Source organism: Nelumbo nucifera, chromosome 4 (assembly GCF_055504915.1).
Source record: "Nelumbo nucifera cultivar China Antique chromosome 4, China Antique-T2T, whole genome shotgun sequence".
Classification (NCBI taxonomy): domain Eukaryota; kingdom Viridiplantae; phylum Streptophyta; class Magnoliopsida; order Proteales; family Nelumbonaceae; genus Nelumbo; species Nelumbo nucifera.
In genome coordinates, this window is record NC_142652.1 from 60,717,800 (window position 1) to 60,739,337 (window position 21,538).

Sequence of the window (21,538 nt, forward strand, 5' to 3'; positions counted from 1 at the left end):
GCTGAAGCTCTAGCCGAAATTCTAGCATCCCACCCATCTGTCGTCAGCCCGTGAATGCTCTTTATCACTTTTGTCCACAGTTTGTCTTGGTCCACCGGAAATCTCCATAGCCACTTACCCAGTAAGGCTGTATTCCTCTTTTGAATATTCCCAATTCCTAGACCCCCTAACTTCTTACTTCTAATCACCATTTCCCATCTCACTCTATGATCCCTTCTCTCCTCACCTGGTTCCCATAAAAAATCCCTCATTATCTTCTCTAGCCTTCTACAAATCCCCACAGGCATTCTAAAGACCGAAAGGAAGTACACTAGCAGGTTTGCTAATGTTGATTTGATCAAAGTGATTCTCCCACCCATCGATAGATAATTCCTTTTCCAGGAGGCAAGCCTTTTTGAGAATCTATCCACCACCGGGATCTAAAAATTTACACTTCTAGGGTTGCCCCCCAAAGGTAAACCCAAATAAGTCATAGGCCATTGGCATACCTCACACCCCAAAATCATTGCACATTCATAAACTTCTTCATCTTCCATGTTGATACCTGCTACAAAAGTCTTATTGAAGTTGACTTTCAAACTTGTCATTTTCTCAAACACTTGTATTACCTCCTTCATATTCCTCACCCAACTCAGATCACCTCCCTCACAAAATAGAATAGTATCATCAACAAATTGCAAATGAGTGTTAGGTACTCTTTCTCTTCCCACTCTCCAACCTCTCACCAAACCCCTCGAATCTGCTCTCTATAAAAGAATACCCAGCACTTCTGCTACTAGAGTGAACAAGAAAGGAGAAAGAGGATCCCCCTGTCGAATTCCTCTGATGGCTGGGAAGTGGTCAACCACTATGCCATTAACCAAAAGTGAGTAATGACAGGTACTAATGCAGCCCTTAATCCACTTACACCACTTATCTCCAAAGCCAAAATTCCTCATAACTTCCACTAAGAAATCCCAGTCCACCAAATAATAAGCTTTCTCTAAATCAAGCTTGCAAACCAATCCTTTCTTTCCAGATCTCTTTAGCTCCTCCACACTCTCATTGGCAAAAAGAATTTGATTCAAAATCTGCCTATCTTGTACGAAGGCCCCTTGATTTAAAGAAATAATAGAAGGAAGCACTGATCTAATTCTTCTTGGTAACACCTTGGCAATGATTTTATAAAGACTATGAACAAGACTAATGGGCCTAAAGTCCTTTGGATGTGATGCTCCTGCCTTCTTTGGGATCAAGGCGATGATGGTAGAATTTAGACCGGGATTAATTACCCCTCTATTAAAAAATTCATCAAATACCTTTTGGATATCTTCCTTTAGAATGTCCCAACAGTCTTGGTAGAAAGCCATAGTAAAGCCATCTAGACCTGGTGCTTTAGATCTATCCATTGAAAAGACTGCTTCCTTTATTTCCTCCAACCCAAATCTTCTTTCTAACCATCTTTTTGATCCTCCTCAATTCTTGGCCACTCTAACCCCTCCACACCAAGTCTCCTAAAAAGAGGTTTCCTGAATATCGACTTGAAATGGTTAACAACGGCACTAGAAATTTCAAATTGTTGATCAATTGTTTCCCCTTCAACTTCTAATTTTGTAATGAAAAAATTCATCCTCCTGTCATTGGCTAAGATATGGAAAAATTTTGTATTTCTATCCCCTTCCTTCAGCCATTATTGCCTAGATTTCTGCCTCAGGAGATCTCCTCTTTAAAAAGAATGTCCTCCAGTTCCTTTCTCAGCCTCCCTCTCTCTTGCTTTTCTCTTTCTCCAAAAAATCCCTCAATTTCTTTACTATCCAGCATCTTGATGTTGTCAATTACCTCTTGTTTCTTCTTTTCTAATCTGCCAAATTGTTGATCATTTCAAATCCTGATCCTTGCTTTCAACTCTTTAAGCTTATGCTGAAACTTCATACCCTCCGACTTATCACCAGTATTAATCTCCATCCCACCAGTCCTTTACCGTTTCTCTAAACCCTTGGTGACTAAGCCATATGTTCTCAAACCGAAATGGGGCTGGACCATTTCCTCTTAGTTCCACCTTAGATAAAGAGATAGGCCAGTGGGGTTAACCTAGGTAGAGCCAAAGAGGTCAAATCTCCCTAGTGGGCTTCCCAATCCATTGTAAATAAAAATCTATCAAGCTTAGAGCAGATTGGGTTAGATTGCATATTGGACCAAGTGAAATTACTACTCCCAAGAGGCACCTCCTTCAATTCACAATTGTTTATGAATTCATTAAACTTCCTCATACTTGTGGTTTCCTTTTGTCTCATCTTGTTAGACTCCTCAACAAATCTTATCACATTGAAGTCCCCTCCAATACACCATGGTCCATCCCACAATCCCCGTATATCTTCAAGCTCTTCCCACATTTAATTCCTCTCCCTGTACCCATTAGGTCCATAAATGCATGTTAACACCCATTCAAAACCTTCCTCTTCATTTTGAAATTTGAGAAACACTGTAAACTTCCCTATCAATTCCTCTTTTCCCAGCAACATGTTCTTCTTCCATAGTATTACCATACCACCTGAGGAACCCCATGACGGTGACAATGCCCAACCAATGCCCCTAGACCACCATATACTTCTGGCCCATCTGTCATCAAATGTCGAAAGCTTAGTTTCTCGCAACAAAACAACATCCGACTTCTTCAGCAATTCCTTTATTAGGGTTCTCTTCCTCGCACTCCCTAACCCTTGTACATTCCAACTGATCATTTTCATCAAGTCACTTCTCTTTTGCATCCCTTACCTTTCTCTCCTTGTCTTACTTGCCTCCTCTTCTCCTACCCTTCTTCTCACTAAACTCTCTATCTCCCTCCACATCAAGCTTTAACCTCTCCACCTCACTCATCTTCCTTTTTCTCATCTTCACCTCAGTTTTCTTGGTCCTTAAGTATGTTTTTAGGTCATTAGGGTTCTTCACCTTACAACCCAACTTCTCCACAATACTTTCTGTCCTGTCTTCTTCCTTTTTCTCTGCCATCAACCCTTCCCCCCTATTCATTTCTTTCTTCCTCTCTGTATGTTCATTTTCCTCAAAGTCCTTTCTCGTCATTTCTTCCAAATGTTGTGCAGTTAAACCCCAAATTTTTTCTCCCATCTCTTCAACAACTACAGACTCACCCCCAGTGTCTGACAATCTTTGTTGCATCCATGGCCATGAATCTGCATCCACGACCCATATGAAACTTCTGATACACAACTTTTGTGTATCAATACTTCATGTGTACAAAGATCAGAAAATGGATTGGCTGATACACTAGCTAAGCAAGTGGTTAATAGGGAGCAACTATTTTTGGCTCGCTTGTGGATTGAATGTACTGCTATGATAGGTTGCATCTTGCACCTCTCTATGGGTAAGGGATGCTTGTATTGCATATATATTTCATATTAAATAAAGTTTTAAAGCTAATTATCAAAAAGTAAAAGGGTTTCTAGATGTGGTAAATAGAATATTTAGGAGTGGTGAACATGGAAATAAAAAGGATTTGAGGGATTTGATGATATTAGAAGTTCCAGAGGTTTGCAAAGGGAAGTGCCAAATTGATAGTATATAATGAGTTTGAGAAGTATTGGGTGGTGCGATTGGCAACCATTTAAGTAGACTATCTAGTTTTTGGTTTTGCCATGGTGGTCATTTATTTAGAGACAATTATTTAAACAGATATGGAAGATGTTTTTGTGATGTTTCTTGTTAAGGGGGGTATAAGGGTATTGATGCAACTGAAAACTCGAATTTAATGCCAGTTCTTGAATGGTTTGGGTTTTGGCCGGTTTTGTTTTTGAGGCTGTTTTGTTACTCGATGTCAGATTGGTTCTTTGAGTTTAGTGGTTGTCATTTGAGTGTTTCTTCAAAACTATCTCATTGTTCTTTGTCATTGTTTTTTTCCGTTTAAAATCTCTAATCCTTTGATGCATGTGGCTGAAGACATTTGCAATTGCACTTCTTATCCATTCTTTTGTCCACCAAGTTATCAGGTAAAAGCTTTTATTTTGCATGATACAAGAGTTCTGTGCAGTAGAAGTAGAATCTTCCTTTCTCTGGTGAAGACCTAGTATGAGGTGAGGACCACTTCTCTTAGGCTTGGTGGCAACCATATTAGATCTGGAATTTTGATCCTTCTACTCCCTTCCGCTCCCTTGGGAGATCAAGTCTAGTTAAGCATTATCAAGCACTGAGGGACCTCACGGAGAACAATTAGATGATGAAGTTGGTTGTCCCTGAGATAGATCTCACTAAAACATGAACTCATCCCTTTCATTTTCTGTTTGCAATTAATATGATAATCCCCATCTCGTTGAGATTGAGAATGTTAGAGATGATACTCAAGAAACTCTTCAGAACAAGGATCCAGGATACATATATTATGTTCCAGTTTAATAATTTTCTTTTGTAGTCAAGGAGGTTTGGTAGCACCTAGCTGTTTTGTCCTCCCTTGTAAAGTGATGACTACTCTGAAGCCTGAACAAAGAGTTGATTTCATATGGTTTGTCCTTGTACCTTCATCACAGGCAGTAAAATCAAATGGAAAGAGCTCACATGAACAAATCAGATCAAATGGTTACTCAGTTCCTTGATTTTAGCCGTTGTCTAGTCAACTGTTATTTACGTACTGATAGAATACTTTTATGCATCTCCAACTGTTGGATTTTATTGATACAGTAGTCATTCAAAGATTGAACAAACACTTAAAAGAGAAGAAAAAAAAAGAAAGGAAAGAAGAGGGAGAAGAGAGAGAGAGAGAGCTCGAGAGAGATTTTGAGAAAAGAGAGAGTTGGTTGTTTTGAAACAGCCGCCCCACTCTTAAATTTATATACATAGTATCATACTTATAAAAGGACTGAATTGCTTACATGGCAAGATAAGATAAAGCTGAAATTATAAAAGACTAATCCTAATCTTATAAGAGACAAATCCTAATCTTATCATAAAAGACTAATCCTAATAATAACTTATTGCTGACATACGAACAGTGGGGACCACCTTAGTGGGGTCCACATTAGTGTTCTATACACTCCCCCTGAAGTCGGGAATAAATGTTTGTCATTCCCAACTTGCATAGATCTGCCTCTAACTTCTTCCTTGGAATCGCCTTGGTGAGAAGGTCTGCCAACTGCATGTCGGAGGTGATGTATGGAAGGCATACTTCTTGAGATGTAACCCTCTCTCTGGTAAAATGTCGATCCACTTCAATATGTTTAGTTCTGTCATGTTGTACCGGATTATGGGCTATATTGATGGTAGCCTGATTATCACAATACAACATCAAGGGTTTCTCATAAACAATACCTAACTCCTCAAATAATGATCTCAACCATAGAATCTCAGCTACACCATTTGCCATGGATCTATATTCAGCTTCAGCACTGGAATGAGAAACAACATTTTGTTTCTTACTCCTTCGAGAGACAAGATTACCTCCTACAAAAGCACAATATCCAGAGGTAGATCTTTGATCATCAACACACCCCGCCCAATCAGCATCTATGTAAACTTCTATCTTCATGTGATCATTATTCTTGAATAAAATGCCTCTACTTGGGCACCTCTTCAAATATGCTAGTATCCTCTCAACTGCAAGGAGGTGAGTAGTCCTAGGAGAGTGCATATACTGACTAACCACACTAACTGCATAACTGATATCGGGTCAAGTGAGACAAAGATAGAGAAGTTTTCCAACTAACAATTGGAACATAGCTTTATCTTCAAGGGGCTCTCCACCCTCTGCACTGATCTTGTGATTTTGTTAAATAGGTGTGTCAGCAGGCTTAACACCCAACTTTCCTATTTCTTCCAATAGGTCAAGAACATACTTTCTTTGAGAAACAAAAATCCCATGCTTGGATCTGGCTACCTCAATGCCCAAGAAGTATCGTAGTTCTCCCAGATCTTTTACCTCAAAACTCTTGATGAAGGAGTTGCTTAAGGGACTCAATCTCACTATTATCATTTCCTGTTACTACAATAACATCCACATATACAGCAAACAAGGTTAAGGAAGAATCCACTCTCTTAATAAACAAGGTGTGGTCTGACTGGGCTTGTACATATCTAAACCTTTCAAGGGCTCGTTTGAATCTATCAAACCAAGCTTTGGGCGATTGTTTTAGTCCATACAAGGCTTTGTTTAACCGACAAACCTTCTTTCCTGTCTCTGTACCATAAAATCCAAGAGGTAACTGCATGTAAATTTCTTCTTGCAAGTCTTCGTTGAGGAAGGCATTTTTAACATCCATCTGATACAACGGCCAAGAGTAACTGGCTACAAGAGATAATAGGACTCTGATAGTGGTCATCTTTGCTATTGGTGCAAAAGTTTCCAAGTAATCAATACCATATGTCTGAGTAATTTCCTTTGCAACTAATCAGGCCTTATACCTTTCAACGGAACCATCAACATTATGTTTCATAGTGAACACCCATGTACATCCAATTGGTTTCTTCTCTTTAGGCTGATCAACCATCTCCCAGGTATTGTTTCTGATTAGGGCATCCATTTCTACTTTTATTGCATCTTTCCACTCAGGATCTGACAAGGCTTCCTATACTGTTATGGGAATGGGAATTTCAGCAATTGATGCAAGAAAAGACTTATAGGAGGGAGACAAATGTTCATAGGACAAGAACTGGGAAATGCAGTGAGTTGTGAATGTGGTGCAATGGCGTTTGCCTTTACGGACTGCTATGGGAAGGTCAAGGTCATTCAATGAAAGTGAAGGCTCCATGGTGGAAGATCTCTCTTCTGTAGTATCTGGTGAAGAGGCTGTGGTACCTGGATCTGGATCTGCTAAAGGAACTAGGGCCGGCCTGGACTGCTGATGACCAAAATCAACCTGCCTCCATCGTTTGTGATAGACTCTCACATCCCTGCACCTCTGACAACCCTCCCCATTACACCCCTCTTCACTTAATGGGACAGGTAAAGGAACTTCTGATGAGTTAATCCCAACCTCACTACTCTCCCCCTGAGGAGAAACCCTTGGATAATAGGGTAGATCTTCAAAGAAAGTGACATCCATTGAGACATCTTTTCCCAGAAGTAGGTTCATAGTAGCAATATCCCTTTTGATTTTGTGCATAACCATGAAAAATACATTGTGAGGCCTTAGGATCAAACTTGGAACGATGAGGGCCAAGAATTTAAACAAAGCATGTACAACCAAAGGTTTTAAGGGGAACGATAAATAACTCTTTATCAGGATATAAGAGGGTAAATGGAGGTTTCATGTCAAGAACCCGTGAAGGAATCCTATTGATGAGATATACTGCTGTAAGAATAGCATTTCCCCATAAACGTATAGGCACATTGGAGGTAAACATAATGCTTCTAGCCACCTCCAATATGTGTTTATTCTTTCTTTCAGCAACCCCATTATGCTGTGGTGTATGAGGACAGGTACTCTGATGGATAATCCCATGTTCAAGCAAATAGGAGGCTAATGGGTTTGCAAAATATTCTTTCGCATTATCAAATCTAAAAATTTTGATTTGGACCCCAAATTGGGTTAAAATCATCTAAAGAAAGATCTGAGTTAATGTTGGAACCTCATCTCGAAAACACATGAGATAAACCCACGAAAAACGAGTATAATCATCAACAAACAGTAGGAAATATCTGTACCCCCCCATGGCAGTGGTATGGTAAGGTTCCCAAACATCAGTATGCACACTTTCAAAGGGAATATTACTTCTATTATTACTTAATGAATAGGTTGTCCTGCAGTGTTTTGTAAGTTCACAACTCTCACATTTCAATCTAGACATCTAGATAGATTCAAATAAACTGGGAAACATACTCTTCAAAGCCCGAAAAGTTAAATGACCCATTCTATTATGCCAAAGCATAGCCTGATCAACAGATTGAGAAACACAAGACCTCTTAGTCTCACTATCTTTCCCAATGAGAACTCTCTCCAAGCAGATAAACTCCATTTGCCTTACGGCCAGTCCCAATCACCTTCCTTGTCTCCAGATCCTGAAAAACACATCAATCCGAGAAAAAGGTTACTGAACAATTCTGGTTTTTTGTAATGCTACTAACTGAAAGCAAGTTAGTACTAAGCTTAGGAACATGCAAAACCGAAGAGAAGGAAATGGCATTAGACAACTTGATGTCTCCTTTGCCAGAAATAGGAATGAGGGAGCCATCAACAATGGGCACTTTGTCTCTATCGGAAGATAAGTGATAGGTAGTAAACAGTGATGGCAAGCCAGTCATATGGTCAGATGCTCTTGAATCTATTATCCATAATGTTCTGTATTACCTGTAGCTGAGGCATGGTGAGCTGAGGCCCGATTACCCTTATGAGCAAAAGCTGAGGTAGGGGGTGCTGATGCTGTCTGAGGAGGTGGAGCTGAATTACCAACTTCATTTTCCAGCTGAATTAGAGCAGCTCGGACAGAAGCTAGGGTGTCTAGAGGAGTACCTTTTGTGCTAGATGAGGTTGTACTATCAGTGTTAACAACCATATTTGCATTCCCCTTTTTGTTTATGAGTTTTGCTGGAACTAGATGTGGATGCAACTTCCAACAGGTATCTTTAGTATGTTTAGGTTTCTTGCAATGCTCACATACTAGGTCCTTATTAGCTTCCTTCATGTCTCTTTCCTTATCACCCTCAGATTTGGGCTTAACTGCTGCCAGAGCTGATTCAAAAGGCTGTTGCTGTAGCATAACTTTTCTCCTAGTTTCTTCGCTGTGTACTAAGGAATAGGCTTGGTATAGAGTTATACTGTCTCTTGTCAACAATTGCTGTCTCACAATATCATATTCAGAATTTAGACCAGCCAGGAATTCAAACACTATTAGTTTCAATCTTCTTTCTGTAAGTCTGTGCATCCTTCTGACTTTCCCTGTCAATTGATTCAAGGTGGTCAATTTCATGCCACAGGGATTTCAAGATTGAAAAATAAACAGAAACTTGTTTCTCACTTTGCTTGAGATTTTTAACCTCACATTTCAGCTCATAAGCCCTAGCAACGTTAAGGGGTTGAGAGTAGGTTTCTTTCACAACATCCCAAATTTCCTTAGCTGTTTTTGCCCATAAGTAGTTTCGGATGATGTGTGGCTGCATAGAGTTGCACAACCATGTCATCACCAAATAATTCTCTTGAATCCACTTAGCATAAGTGGGATCCCCCTTAGTTGGTTCCTTCATATCCCCTAGCAAATAGTTTAGTTTTCCTCTTCCCCCAATGGCCATCATGGCTGATTGAGCCCATTCTAAGTAATTTGACCCATCAAACTTAACAGTTGTAATCTGGAAAGTGTTCTCAGTCATATTACCTGAGCCAGTTCCAAAAACACCCTCCCCTTGGCTCTTGAACTCCATTCTTGGTTAGGGGTTAAGCAAAAAAACACCTTCTATTTACTGTAACAATCAGCCTACTGGGTTTGAAAACTAACGACAGTAGGTCTAGAAACAGAAAACAGATTTAGTAAAAAAACTTTCCAATTCACTGTATCACTATATCGATTAGCCTACTGAACCTGAGAACTAATAGCAGTTGGCCTAGGTTTCAGCAGAACTGGGTATAGAACTCCTAAACAGATTATCTGGACACAGTAACAGTCCTGGATTTCAGGGTTTTCTCTTAAAACCTGTAGAGAAGATGGGCCGAATGGCCCATAGGTTGTTTATTCTTTCTTGTTATTTATGTTTCTTTTCTGTAATGGGCCTTATTCTGGGCCCATCCTGTCTATATTAAGTTCTTTGTAAATTCTTGCCCACCTAAGGGCCTCCTTGTAATTATTCAAATATATCTTAATAAAAGAATGTTAGGGTGCTGAGAGAATGTAGGTTCGAAACTCTCATTCTCAGACCCTCATTGCTGAACTCTCACTCTCTCCTCTCTTCAGTTTTCTTCATGGTACCAGAGCATATCTGAACCTGAATATCATAGGGCTGGAAGCTTAGTCACATACTGCTTGATTCTTGGAGGTCAGTGGACGAGCCCAAGACTAGAAACTCTTGGGGAAGGGGTTCGGTGGCCAGGAAGAATCAGAGAAAAAAAAAAGGGGGGGGGGAAGAAGAAGGGGAACAGCTCGGTTCTGTTTTTGAAGCTCGACTGTGTTTGGACTGTTGAAGCTCGAACTGTAAGTTGTGCTCAATTTTCTGCTCTGAAGTTCGACTGTGTTTGGACTATTGAAGCTCGACTGTGTTTGGACTGGTTGTTCTGTTTTTGAAGCTCGACTGTGTTTGGACTGTTGAAGCTCGAATTGTAAGTTGTGCTCAGTTTCTGGTTGTTCTATATTATCTTCGACTGTGTTTGGACTGTTGAAGTGTCCGAAAACCCTAGCTGTTCTATACTACCTTCGACTGCATTAAATCTGGTTTAACCTAGAAATTTCTAGGCTGTTTTTTCTCTTCTTCTTGGACTGTTAAAACCTGCCGAAACATCCTTGTAACAAGGTTGTGTATTGTTACTCATATTTTGGCTGTTTTAAGGGGCTGTACGAACTGTTTCTTGGGGTCTTTTCTCTTCCTTGACAGTGGGGCTGTCTCTATTGCCCACACTGTGTTTGTGAAAAGGCCTGTTCAGCAATACCGATTGGTATTTACTCTTCTTGGCTGAGTGCACAGCCTTGAAAAGGTACTTTAGCTGAGTGCACAGTGCCTAGGAGTTTCTGATTACTTCTTGAAGGCTGAACTCAGTATATTGTCTTGTGGTCGGCTGAACTCTGTTTAGAGTGTTTACATGATGTACTCCTCAGAGTTTGAAAACAAAAGTGGTGCTGAATATGGACTGGTTCAGGGAACTCCAAATGATTCCTTATTGACTGTGACCACAGTTAAACTAGATGGAACTAATTATCTGGCATGGTCACAATCAGTAAAGATTCATGTTTGTAGTAGAGGAAAGTGGGGATTCATTTCCGGGAGTAAGAAGGCTACTCCAGAAGATGATCCATCCTATGAGAAGTGGATGCAAGAAAATTACACTGTCATTGGGTGGCTTGTGAACTCAATGCAGCCGCAAATCAGCCAACACTACCTATGGATGAATTCAGCAAAAGAAACATAAATAACAAGAAAGAATAAACAACCTATGGGCCATTTGGCCCATCTTCTCTACAAAACCCTAGAAGAGAAAAGAAAAAAAATTCTATATAGCCGTACCTCACAAATTAAGCTATCCTTGCTGCTGACCTCAAGAAGGAATAAGACCTTACCCAGAAATTTCTGAAAAACTGATCTTGATTCAAAAGTCTTCCTGAAATTCTGATCGCCAACTTCAGTTTTGCTCAAAACTGATCTTGATTCTGATCAACCCCAGAAACTTTTGAAAACAGAACTGATCTTTGAGAAAATCTTCTTGATCGCCAACTTCAGTCTTGATGAGAGAACCAAAAAATCTGATTGGCACCTCCAATCTTGATCAAAGACCTAACCTTGATCACTTAATTCTTCTCTGATTCTTCCTGATTACAAGGAGCACTTTCCAATCCTTGGACAGTTGTTGAAGACTTCTTGTAATCTCCAAAAATCAGTCGAATGAAAAAAATCTTTCAGCCCTAAATAATTCTCATGTGGTCGGTTGAATTAATTCCACATGAGAAACCCTAGATCGAATGCTTTGATACCAAGTAGTTGTTCAAGAATGAACAAACACTTAAAAGAGAAGAAAAAAAAAAAAGAAAAGAATAAGGAAAGAAGAGGGAGAAGAGAGAGAGAGAGCTCGAGAGAGACTTTGAGAAAAGAGAGAGTTGGTTGTTTTGAAACAGCCGTCCCACTCTTAAATTTATATACATAGATACTTATAAAAGGACTGAATTGCTTACATGGCAAGATAAGATAAAGCTGAAATCATAAAAGACTAATCCTAATCTTATCATAAAAGACTAATCCTAATCATAACTTATTGCTGACATACGAACAGTGGGGACCACCTTAGTGGGGTCCACATTAGTGTTCTCTACAGATACAAAAGTTACATTGAGAAATCTTTTATAAGAAAATTGTATACATTTTATATGTTTCCCTTGCATAATCGTTTAGCCATCATTTCATAGATTACAAATTTCTTGTGCACTTGCATGGTCAAAGTTGTCATCTATTGTGAACTGAGGTTGTGTTTTCCATTGTACTCTAAAGTTTGTAAACATGTATATTTTCATGCTTATTCTTGAAGCTACTAATATTACCTTGCAGGAATATGCTGATGCTGGCACAGTGAACCAAAATTATGCAAATATTTTATTGATGCTTTTGCGTCTTCGTCAGGCTTGTGACCATCCTTGTCTTGTTAAAGGATTTCATTCTGATTCTGTGGGAAAAGCTTCCTTTGAGATGGCTAGGAAACTCCCAAGGGAAATGCTAATTAATCTATTAAATGTTTTGGAAACTACAATTTGTAGTGTATGCAGTGTAAGTTTTTTTCCCCTTGTAAAACCTCGTAATTTTTTGTTCCGTTGTAAGTTTTTATTCTATTTTAATCCCAATAAATAAGTGTGATCTTGCTGCTGCATGTGCATGCTCAACCAATTGTGTTCTTAACAAAAGTTGAAAAAATTACTCAAGATTTTTCTCCAAGTAGTTGACTTGTCCGCATTTTAATCTTAATGAGGTACTTGTTGATAAAATAATCTCCAAGGAGGTGACCTGTCTGGTGTAATATCAATAGATTATTTCCTCATGAAGTTATCTCTAGAAGCAACTTTTGATTGATAACAGATCAAGGAAAACTTTATTAATGAAATAATAGCAGGAGAATGAGCAATAAAAAACTGAAGGCTAAAGAAATTTAACATCTGTTCCCCAAGGCAAACAAGCTTATTGTGGTGTCCAGAAAAATGAATAACTGAGAGTTAGGAAATTTCTTCTCTGTTCTCCAAGGCAAAGTCTTAGTACAGCTTTTCCTTGTGCATGTTCTCATTTCATGGAATCAACTCAACCATTTATCTTTATGTTTATTACCAGCCGCCCTGTTAAGGGTATTTATTTATTATTCATTATCGTGAAACTAATAAAAGATGTGAATAGGGGACTGGAGAGGACTATGATTCTCTCTTCTCCGTCACACTCTTCTACTTTCTTCTCTCTTTTTGCTCTGACTTCCTACTTCTCTTGCAACACCTCTTTTTCTTGATTAAATACCTTTTCTTATTTCTGTTTTATTCATCTTGGTATCAGAGCATCCAAAGTTTTCTTTTTCTCTCATTTAATCACATACACCTTCCAGTTGGTATTGTGTATGGAGAACTAAGTTGCTGATTGTAAGTGTTTGATGCGGCCTCATTTGTGGAGGCTTTTGGAGAATTTTTTGATTAGTTTTGAACCCCAAGATTGGTGCTTGGAGATTCAGCTCAAACCCTATCTGACTAGAGAAGTATTTTAGATTAAGGGGTTTGACCTAGAGTGGCACTTAAGCATTGGGGAATTTCTCTTGAAGCCTTTTTGAGATCGATTCAACTTGGACAAGTTTCTGGAACTCTTGGATGGAGCAGCTGGTGTTTTACCTATTCTCCCAGGTTGCAAGGTTGTCTGAAACCCTAGAACTAGTGGTACTCTTGTTGGTTTCTCACTTGGAGGTCAGTAATGAAGGTTTGGTTGGTTGTTTTTGTTTTCAAACTACTCCATATTGCAGTTTTTGGGTTAAAGGAACAATCTGAAGCGGAACTCAAGAACGGAATAAAATCCAGACTTGGTTTGGGAGTGGGGAATCTCACAGGTGGTAAGAAGAAACCTAAGGAGGACAATCCTACTTATGAGAAAGGGATACAGGAAAACTATATTTGTATGGGTTGGTTGGTGAATTCTGTGCAACCACACATTAAACAACACTATTGTGGATGGATGCTGAAGGAGATATGGAATAGTTCTGTAGAGACACACATTCTTATAAGTTAAATGTGGCCATAGCTTTTAAATAGTTTTGATAAGTAAATGGTTATACCATCAACAAACTGCAAGTGTGTCAAAATTGTGCTCTCCGTCCCTACCCTCCAACCTCTAAAGAGATCCAAACTATCAGCTCTCAAGATACTGAAAACCTTAGCTACCAAGATAAATAAGGAGAGACTGAGAGAGGGGGCCTCCTTGTCTCAAACCTCTGGTGGTTGGAAAGAAATTTCTAACCACCCCATTAATTACAACCAAATAATAACATGTTTTCAAACACCCTTAAATCCAACTAGCCTCCAACTGAAAATCCTTTTCCAACACTTGCCAACTTAGGGTTCAAACTCAACCAATTCAATCCATCCATAGTAACCCTTGCATCATCTTGCCTTTTAAATACTACCTTAAAATGATCCACAAATCACTTGGCAGTCTCTTCTTGATCAACTAGAATCTCACGATTCACTTCTAATTTCTCTACGAAATTCTTCCTTCCATTAGCAAGTGCATGGAAAAACTTAGTATTGCCATCCCCCTCTTTAATCCATTGGTGCCTTGACTTTTGCCTCCAGCATATCTCTTCCCTCAGCAAGATTTCTTCTAGTTCTTTTTGTAGAGAAGATGGGCCGAATGGCCCATAGGTTGTTTATTCTTTCTTGTTATTTATGTTTCTTTTCTGTAATGGGCCTTATTCTGGGCCCATCCTGTCTATATTAAGTTCTTTGTAAATTCTTGCCCACCTAAGGCCCATCCTGTCTATATTATTCAAATCTCTCAGCACCCTAACATTCTTTTATTAAGATATATTTGAATAATTACAAGGAGGCCCTTAGGTGGGCAAGAATTTACAAAGAACTTAATATAGACAGGATGGGCCCAGAATAAGGCCCATTACAGAAAAGAAACATAAATAACAAGAAAGAATAAACAACCTATGGGCCATTCGGCCCATCTTCTCTACACTTTTTACAAAAGCCATCTCAAGACCTTGTCTTCTTCTCTTAACAACCCTTGACTCTCCTTGTTATCCAAATGCTCAGTTTGGGAAGTTACTCATAATTTCCTCTCCTCAATTCTTTCAAAGTGCTCTTTGTTCCACTCTTTAATCTTACATTTGTGTCATAGTTTTCAAGGTGCCAAGGTGAGGCTTGTTGACAAGGAGCACCTTGTCTTCTAGTTGCCTAGGTGATGGATGTTTTTAAGTAAAAAACATATATCCTAGGGTAGTTCCCTTGGTTCCATAGTCATATTTCCTTAATAAATATCTGTAATTTTCATAAGAAAAGTATAAACTTCATGTTAAAGTATAGAAAATGAACATATTCGTTAGAAGAAAAAGAAGAAAGAAAAGAAAAATAAAAAAATATAGGGGCTGAACCCCAATTTTTTTTTATTGGAAAAGAGGAAGAAGAAGTGTTGATTAGACAATTTATTTTTTCTTTTTCTTTTAAGTTCTTCCTTATCGGTTCAGGTTTTAAAGTAAGTCTTTGAGGTTCAATACAACAGTTAGCAATGTCTATGTTGATTAAACCCTAACAAATAAGAAAATAATAAAAAGAAATTATTATATTTTGATTGATATTAGTTTATCCATTTTGAATTAAACATAACCAAAATCATTGTTGATAGCCTTTGCCTTTTAGACATTAGCTTTGAATTAAATGCATAATTGGGTTGTCTTTTGGACATTTGAAATATGTATTTTAGGCTGAGAATTGTCATCATTGACACATCACGTACTTTCCAATAAGAAGATTGGGATCTACTATACAGAAAAATAATTAAAAAATAATTGAAAAAACAGATGGAGAAGAATAAACCAATTAAGAATGGATACAGAAAAGTTCTTTGTTTCAATATTTCATGTAAAAGGCAGAAATAATCAAATAGAAACAAAAGAAAAGACTAACCAACTTTGCCGACATGTGACACTTACAAAGACAAAACTGTATGCAAGGTTGGACATTATGGGAAGATGCACTAGAGCAGCAGTGATCTGGACATTATGGGAAGAAAGAAATGCAAGAATCTTCCAAGAGAAGGAAAGAAGTAAACAACAAATTATGGAGTGTGTTATGACCAAGGTTATACATTGGACCTCTTCAAATGTTTCTCTTTTGATGCTATCTGGAGGAACTGGAGCTTCATAGCCTTTAGTGCAGTACAAAAAATTAAAGCAAGGTCGGTTTGGAATCCTCCCTTTGAAGATTGGCTGAGACTAAACTTTGATGGGAGCAGCCAAGGCAACCGAGGTCCGTTTGGCATAGGAGGGGCTGTAAGAGACAAGGAAGGAAATTTAAAAGCCATCTTTTCATGACCAATGGGACATGGAGACTCTTTAAAGGCAGAACTATATGCAGTCCTATAAGGCATTCAGGTTGCAAAAGATCTAGGAGTGGAGAAATTGATGATAGAAGGGGACTCCAAGGTGGTGGTGGGTTGGCTAAAGAACCCTGATTCTGTGATTTGGTGTTACAGAAATGAAATGAAGAAGTTCAAATGGCTCACACAACAGATGATTTTAATTATATAGTGGGTGGGAAGGGAGGCCAATGAACTGGCTGATTCTGTAGCTAAGCAAGGGGTAACTAGGGATCAGATGTACTGGGCCCATTTGTAAATCTGCTATATATTTTTGTTAAAAAGTGAGGCTGCACCTTGTGCCTCACACTGGGATGCTTGTAACAGATGTAATCCTTTGCTTCTAATGAGTTTTAATGATAGTTATTTATCAAAAAAAAAGACAAAACTGTATGCAAAGAGGAATAGGTAAGATGTTAGGTTTTTTGGGTTACTTAAGTCGGTTCAGGTTGGGTTTGATTCAGTTTATAAAAGCATAACCCACAACCGAACTAAACGATCGAGTTCTGTTGTTTTCTAAACCGAAAAAGACTGTCTTTGAAAACTACAAAATTGGTCGAATCAGACCACTTTGGTCAGTTTTTACCATTTTGTGAACAGCCCTAGTATAAAATATGTATTGGTACATTTGCAAATGAAATTTGTACAGATTTTCAATCAATTCCACTCTTAATTTGGGCCATAAAGCCCAATAAAAGATGGATATATAAAAATATATACATAAATACTTTCAAACCCAACCAACTCTCCCAAGACAACCTGGCCCAACCAAAGCCCAAACCTATCCTGAGTTGTAATGGGTTAAGCTCAGGTTGGGCCTAGGTTGATAAGCTTGGGCTCCACCTTGGGTTGGGCCAGGCCCGTGTGCAATGTTTGTCTCTTTAGGGTTGGGCCTGGGTTGATCTTCAGCCCCACCCAACCCGCCCGAGTTGCAACCCTAATTCAGTGCACCTTTCCTAAGTAGCTTTTCTTAGGCATGAGCTGCTTTTTGTCTATATCTTGTGCAGATCTGTACACTCTTATGTAAACACCTTTTTCATTCTATTATAACTCGTTTACTCTTTCCTGAAATAATGGAGTTATATAAACTCTTTTTCTCATTCTCATGTAATTCAGTTACTTTTTCCCAATACAACGAATTTGAGAGGATCAAATTTTGGAAGCTGGAGATGACATTGGTTTTCTCTAGTATCTGATCTACTTATGAGTAATATGATTCTCCTTATGGTGTTCATGTATTCTTTTGTACATTTCCTTTATGCTTGAGTGTGATTGCTCCTTCACATGCAGAGTTGGTTAGAGGATATTTTTATTCGCTTTTACCTTTCCAAATTTTGTTTATTACAAAATGGAAGAGTTGTAATAAAGAATGAGTTTATGCAACTCTTGGATACCTTTCCCAACAATTATGGTGGCCCTATAAAAGGATAGCTACAAAGTAAATGGCTAAGAGTTGCATAATCAGTGTTGCATGGACTTTGGCACAAAATTCATAATCTAATATATGTCCAGAAGTCTGACTCAGCAAGATGAAAGGACATGTATTTAGATGTCTAAAGGAAAAGTGCAATAGTGCATACTACTTATGTTTGTGACTTATCAACGTTCCATAGGAAAAAATAGTAGCCATCGTGTACATTAGCTGTCCATGGAGTGCCGTCAACTGGCACTTGTCCAAGGGGACACTTCATCCATTTAGGAGAGTCCATGCAACAATGGTAATGATATTTAGATGAGGAACTGCAAAAGTGTTGTTTCTGTTAATAATGTTAGATATTCTCCCATACAACCAACTAGTTCTTCTTATTTGAAGGTACAATATTTTATATGTAAACTTTTTATCCATCCTTCTGGGCCATTATGACATCTGATACTTTTGCAGGACCTACCTGAGGATGCTGTTGTTACGATATGTGGTCATGTCTTTTGTTATCAGTGTGTATCTGAATATTTAACGGGTGATGATAACACATGCCCTGCTCCTCAATGCAAAGAACAACTTGGTTCTGATGTTGTATTTTCTAGAGCTACTTTAAGAAGTTCTATTTCTGATGATCTTGGTAGTTATTCCAAGAATGCTTTTGAAGTTGCTGAGAAATCTGTAGTTCCACAGAATATATATAGTTCTTCCAAAATCAGAGCTGCTCTTGATATTCTATTGTCTCATTGTAAATTAAAAGAGTCAAGTGCGGAAATTTATTCTGAAGGATGGAGGCATAATGAAGTTTCTTTATCTTCTGAAACTACACACTCGGAGCAGTGCTTCTCTGAGGTTAATGCTGCAAAACAAAGGGAGATAGATTCAAACTCTCGAAGTGAAGGAACAACCAAGGCCATTGTTTTCTCCCAGTGGACTAGGATGCTGGACTTACTTGAGATTTCACTGAAAGATTCTTTTATCCAGTACAGAAGACTTGATGGGACGATGTCCTTGGCTTTGAGAGACAAGGCTGTGAAAGATTTCAATAGTGATCCAGAGGTTTGACTCCCTAACAAAATAATCAAGTGGTTATGGCTGCTTATGTTTTCTTTTTGGTGGGCAAACTGGAGCTTGGTCAAAGTTCTAGCAGATTAGTTCATGGGGAAACTGGGATAGGAATTTGGGCTTTAAAGTCTTCAGAGAGTAAATAAAATTAGTAGGAGTCTCATGTTGCTACTATTTTGGGTGCTCATTATTTATGTACCAACATATAATTGACATAATGTTTTGTTGTTTACCATGGGCTTCGGTTATGGCTATAGTATTTTTACTTACATCAAATTATACTTTTTATTGCAGGTGACTGTTATGCTGATGTCACTCAAAGCAGGAAACCTTGGCTTAAACATGGTTGCTGCTTGTCATGTTATTCTTCTTGATCTTTGGTGGAATCCAACAACAGAAGATCAGGCTGTTGATCGGGCGCATAGAATTGGGCAGACTCGTCAAGTAACTGTTTCACGTTTAACTGTTAAAGATACGGTGGAAGATCGGATTTTAGCTCTCCAGGTATAAGCTATTTTTCACTTTCTTTCCTCTTTCCCCCCCTTTTTTAACAAGATTGGGTTTCATAATTTTTTTATCAATACTTTTGGGTGTCATAACTTTTGTTCACTAATAAGCTAGGCATTATTCTGTTTTATGTTCTTTCCTTTTAGTATGATCAACTCACATGATTTTTGCAGCATTCTTGCCTGTTGTCTCATCTCAGTTGTGTCGCTAAGGAAATTTAAGTTAACTTTATGAATCTATAGGCCTTATAGGATGCAACTATAAATTTGGTTACAGTAGAAAAACCAGCAATAGAGAATTGGAATAATCAAAAAGAAGGAAGAAATAAGAATAGGAGAGAAGAGAAGAACAATGGAAGAAAAGGAGGATGGAGATGAGAAATATGATCTATTTTCATTCCCTCTCCTAATTAACTTTTATTAATTCTAAATACAAATCTTGATGTAATTGCAAGAAACCCCTTAAGAGGGCGGCTACTAAAAAGAACAAATAAAAGTTGTTAACAGGTCCATATGTGTGAAGCCCATTAACCTAAAATAAAAATTAAAAGAATGCTGTCTTCCTATGGTTCCATCTGGCACAACATTGCTATACTCCCTCTCAATCTGAGTATAGATGTCATAGATGTCAATCATGCCTACTTGCTTATTTACTGCTATGACTTGGTCTTCAGAACTCCCTTTGCAAGAATATCATCTGGCTATTCTTCAGAAGCAATGAAAGGTAGGCACACTTCTCCTGGTGCTACTCTTTCACTGATGAAGTGTCTATCCACTTAAATATTGTTGATCTGATCATGATGTATAGGGTTATGTGTTACACTGATGGTAGCCTAATTGTCACGATACAACATTAGTGGTTTATCGTAACTAATGCCCATTTCCTCCACCAAAGACCGTGAACATAATAATTCTGACACACCATGGGCCATAGCCCTATACTCTGCTTTAGTTGAAGACCTAGCCCGCTTGTCATCAACAGAACCTGCCCAATTTGCATGTGTAGGCTTCTAGTTTCATGTTGCCATGCTTCCCAAACAAAATACCCTTAACTGGTGTATATTTCAATCAGGGTTTAAAATGTCGATGTCGATGGAAATGTCGCTTACCAAAATATAGGACATATGTCGGAAATGTCGAGTGGAAATATTGTAAAAGTTAGAGACATTGTGGAAATATTATGAAATATGTGGAAATATGCAATGATATTTTGTAAAATGATAAAAGAAGCATTAATACATATTTCTAGACTATTATCTTATTCCCAACCATTATATAAAGCTAAGAAACTAAGATCAATAACAAATTAGTAAATGATGATTTACTGATTTATTATGCATTTTGATGTTTTTACAAGGTTATCTGATATTTTCTTTTCTTATTTTTAATTCTGATTTATTATAAATTCTAATATATTTATTTCACACTAGTAAATAGAAATACATTTATTCTGATTTTTTAAATATTAAAGTTATAATACATTATGTTTTATTATAAATTTAATAAACTGATTCTCCTTTTTGTACTATTAAAGATTATGATAAATTCTGATTTCTTATTAAACTTAATGAATTTATTATGATTTTTAATACTAAATTCATAATAAATTATGATTTAGTATACAATTTAATATATTTTTTCTGATTTTTTATATTAAATGTAGAATATGATTTATTATAAAATTTAATAAACATTTTCTGATTTTAATAAATATTTTAAAAAATACTAACTAGTTAATATTTTATTACTTGAAAAATATTTTATGTTTTATATTATAAAGTAATTAATTTATTCTTTGTTTTTATATTTTTTAATTCTTTTTTATAAATATTTTATTTGAAATATTAAATAGAAATTATTAATGGAATAATTTATATTAATATATTGTATTATATTAATATAATATACTAATATATTATATTATTAATGTACATTAGTCGACATCCTGCTGACATAATAGGAAAAACTTTCTTTTTTTTTGGTTATTTGGACCGACTTGGTCGACATTTCCAAAATATAGGAAATGTCGACCGAAATAATGTAATTTTTATATTACCATCCATTTTCATGTCAGTGAGCCTCGACATCGACATATGTCAGGCGACTTAGCAACATTTCGCGACATTTCGCAACATTTGAAACCATGATTTCAAGTAGCACAAGATCCTCTCTGCTGTAGCCATGTGTGTATCCCAAGAGCATGCATGAATTGACTGATAACACTAACTGCAGAAAATATTAAGGTTGGTCATGCAGAGATACAACAACATCTCAAGTAGCCTTTGAAACACTCCCCTATCATCCAACATTTTTCTTCAGAACTAAACTGTTTATGATTCA

At 37.5% G+C, this 21,538-nt stretch overlaps 1 protein-coding gene across 7 annotated transcripts in view; it reads left to right on the forward strand.

Moving 5' to 3' along the window:
- Nucleotides 1–21,538, forward strand: part of LOC104589782 (helicase-like transcription factor CHR28) — an 81,197-nt gene that overhangs the window by 33,904 nt on the left and 25,755 nt on the right. For 6 of the 7 annotated variants that reach the window (XR_734016.3, XM_088903378.1, XM_010248215.3 and 3 more), the window contains 3 exons: nucleotides 12,158–12,373; nucleotides 18,090–18,686; nucleotides 18,987–19,196. Coding sequence is in view for 6 of the 7 variants with exons in the window: in XM_088903378.1 (XP_088759504.1) it covers nucleotides 12,158–12,373; nucleotides 18,090–18,686; nucleotides 18,987–19,196 (1,023 nt within the window). In the remaining variant the exon portion in view is untranslated. The remainder of the gene's footprint in view (nucleotides 1–12,157; nucleotides 12,374–18,089; nucleotides 18,687–18,986; nucleotides 19,197–21,538) is intronic. The other variant, XM_010248219.3, reaches the window with a different exon arrangement.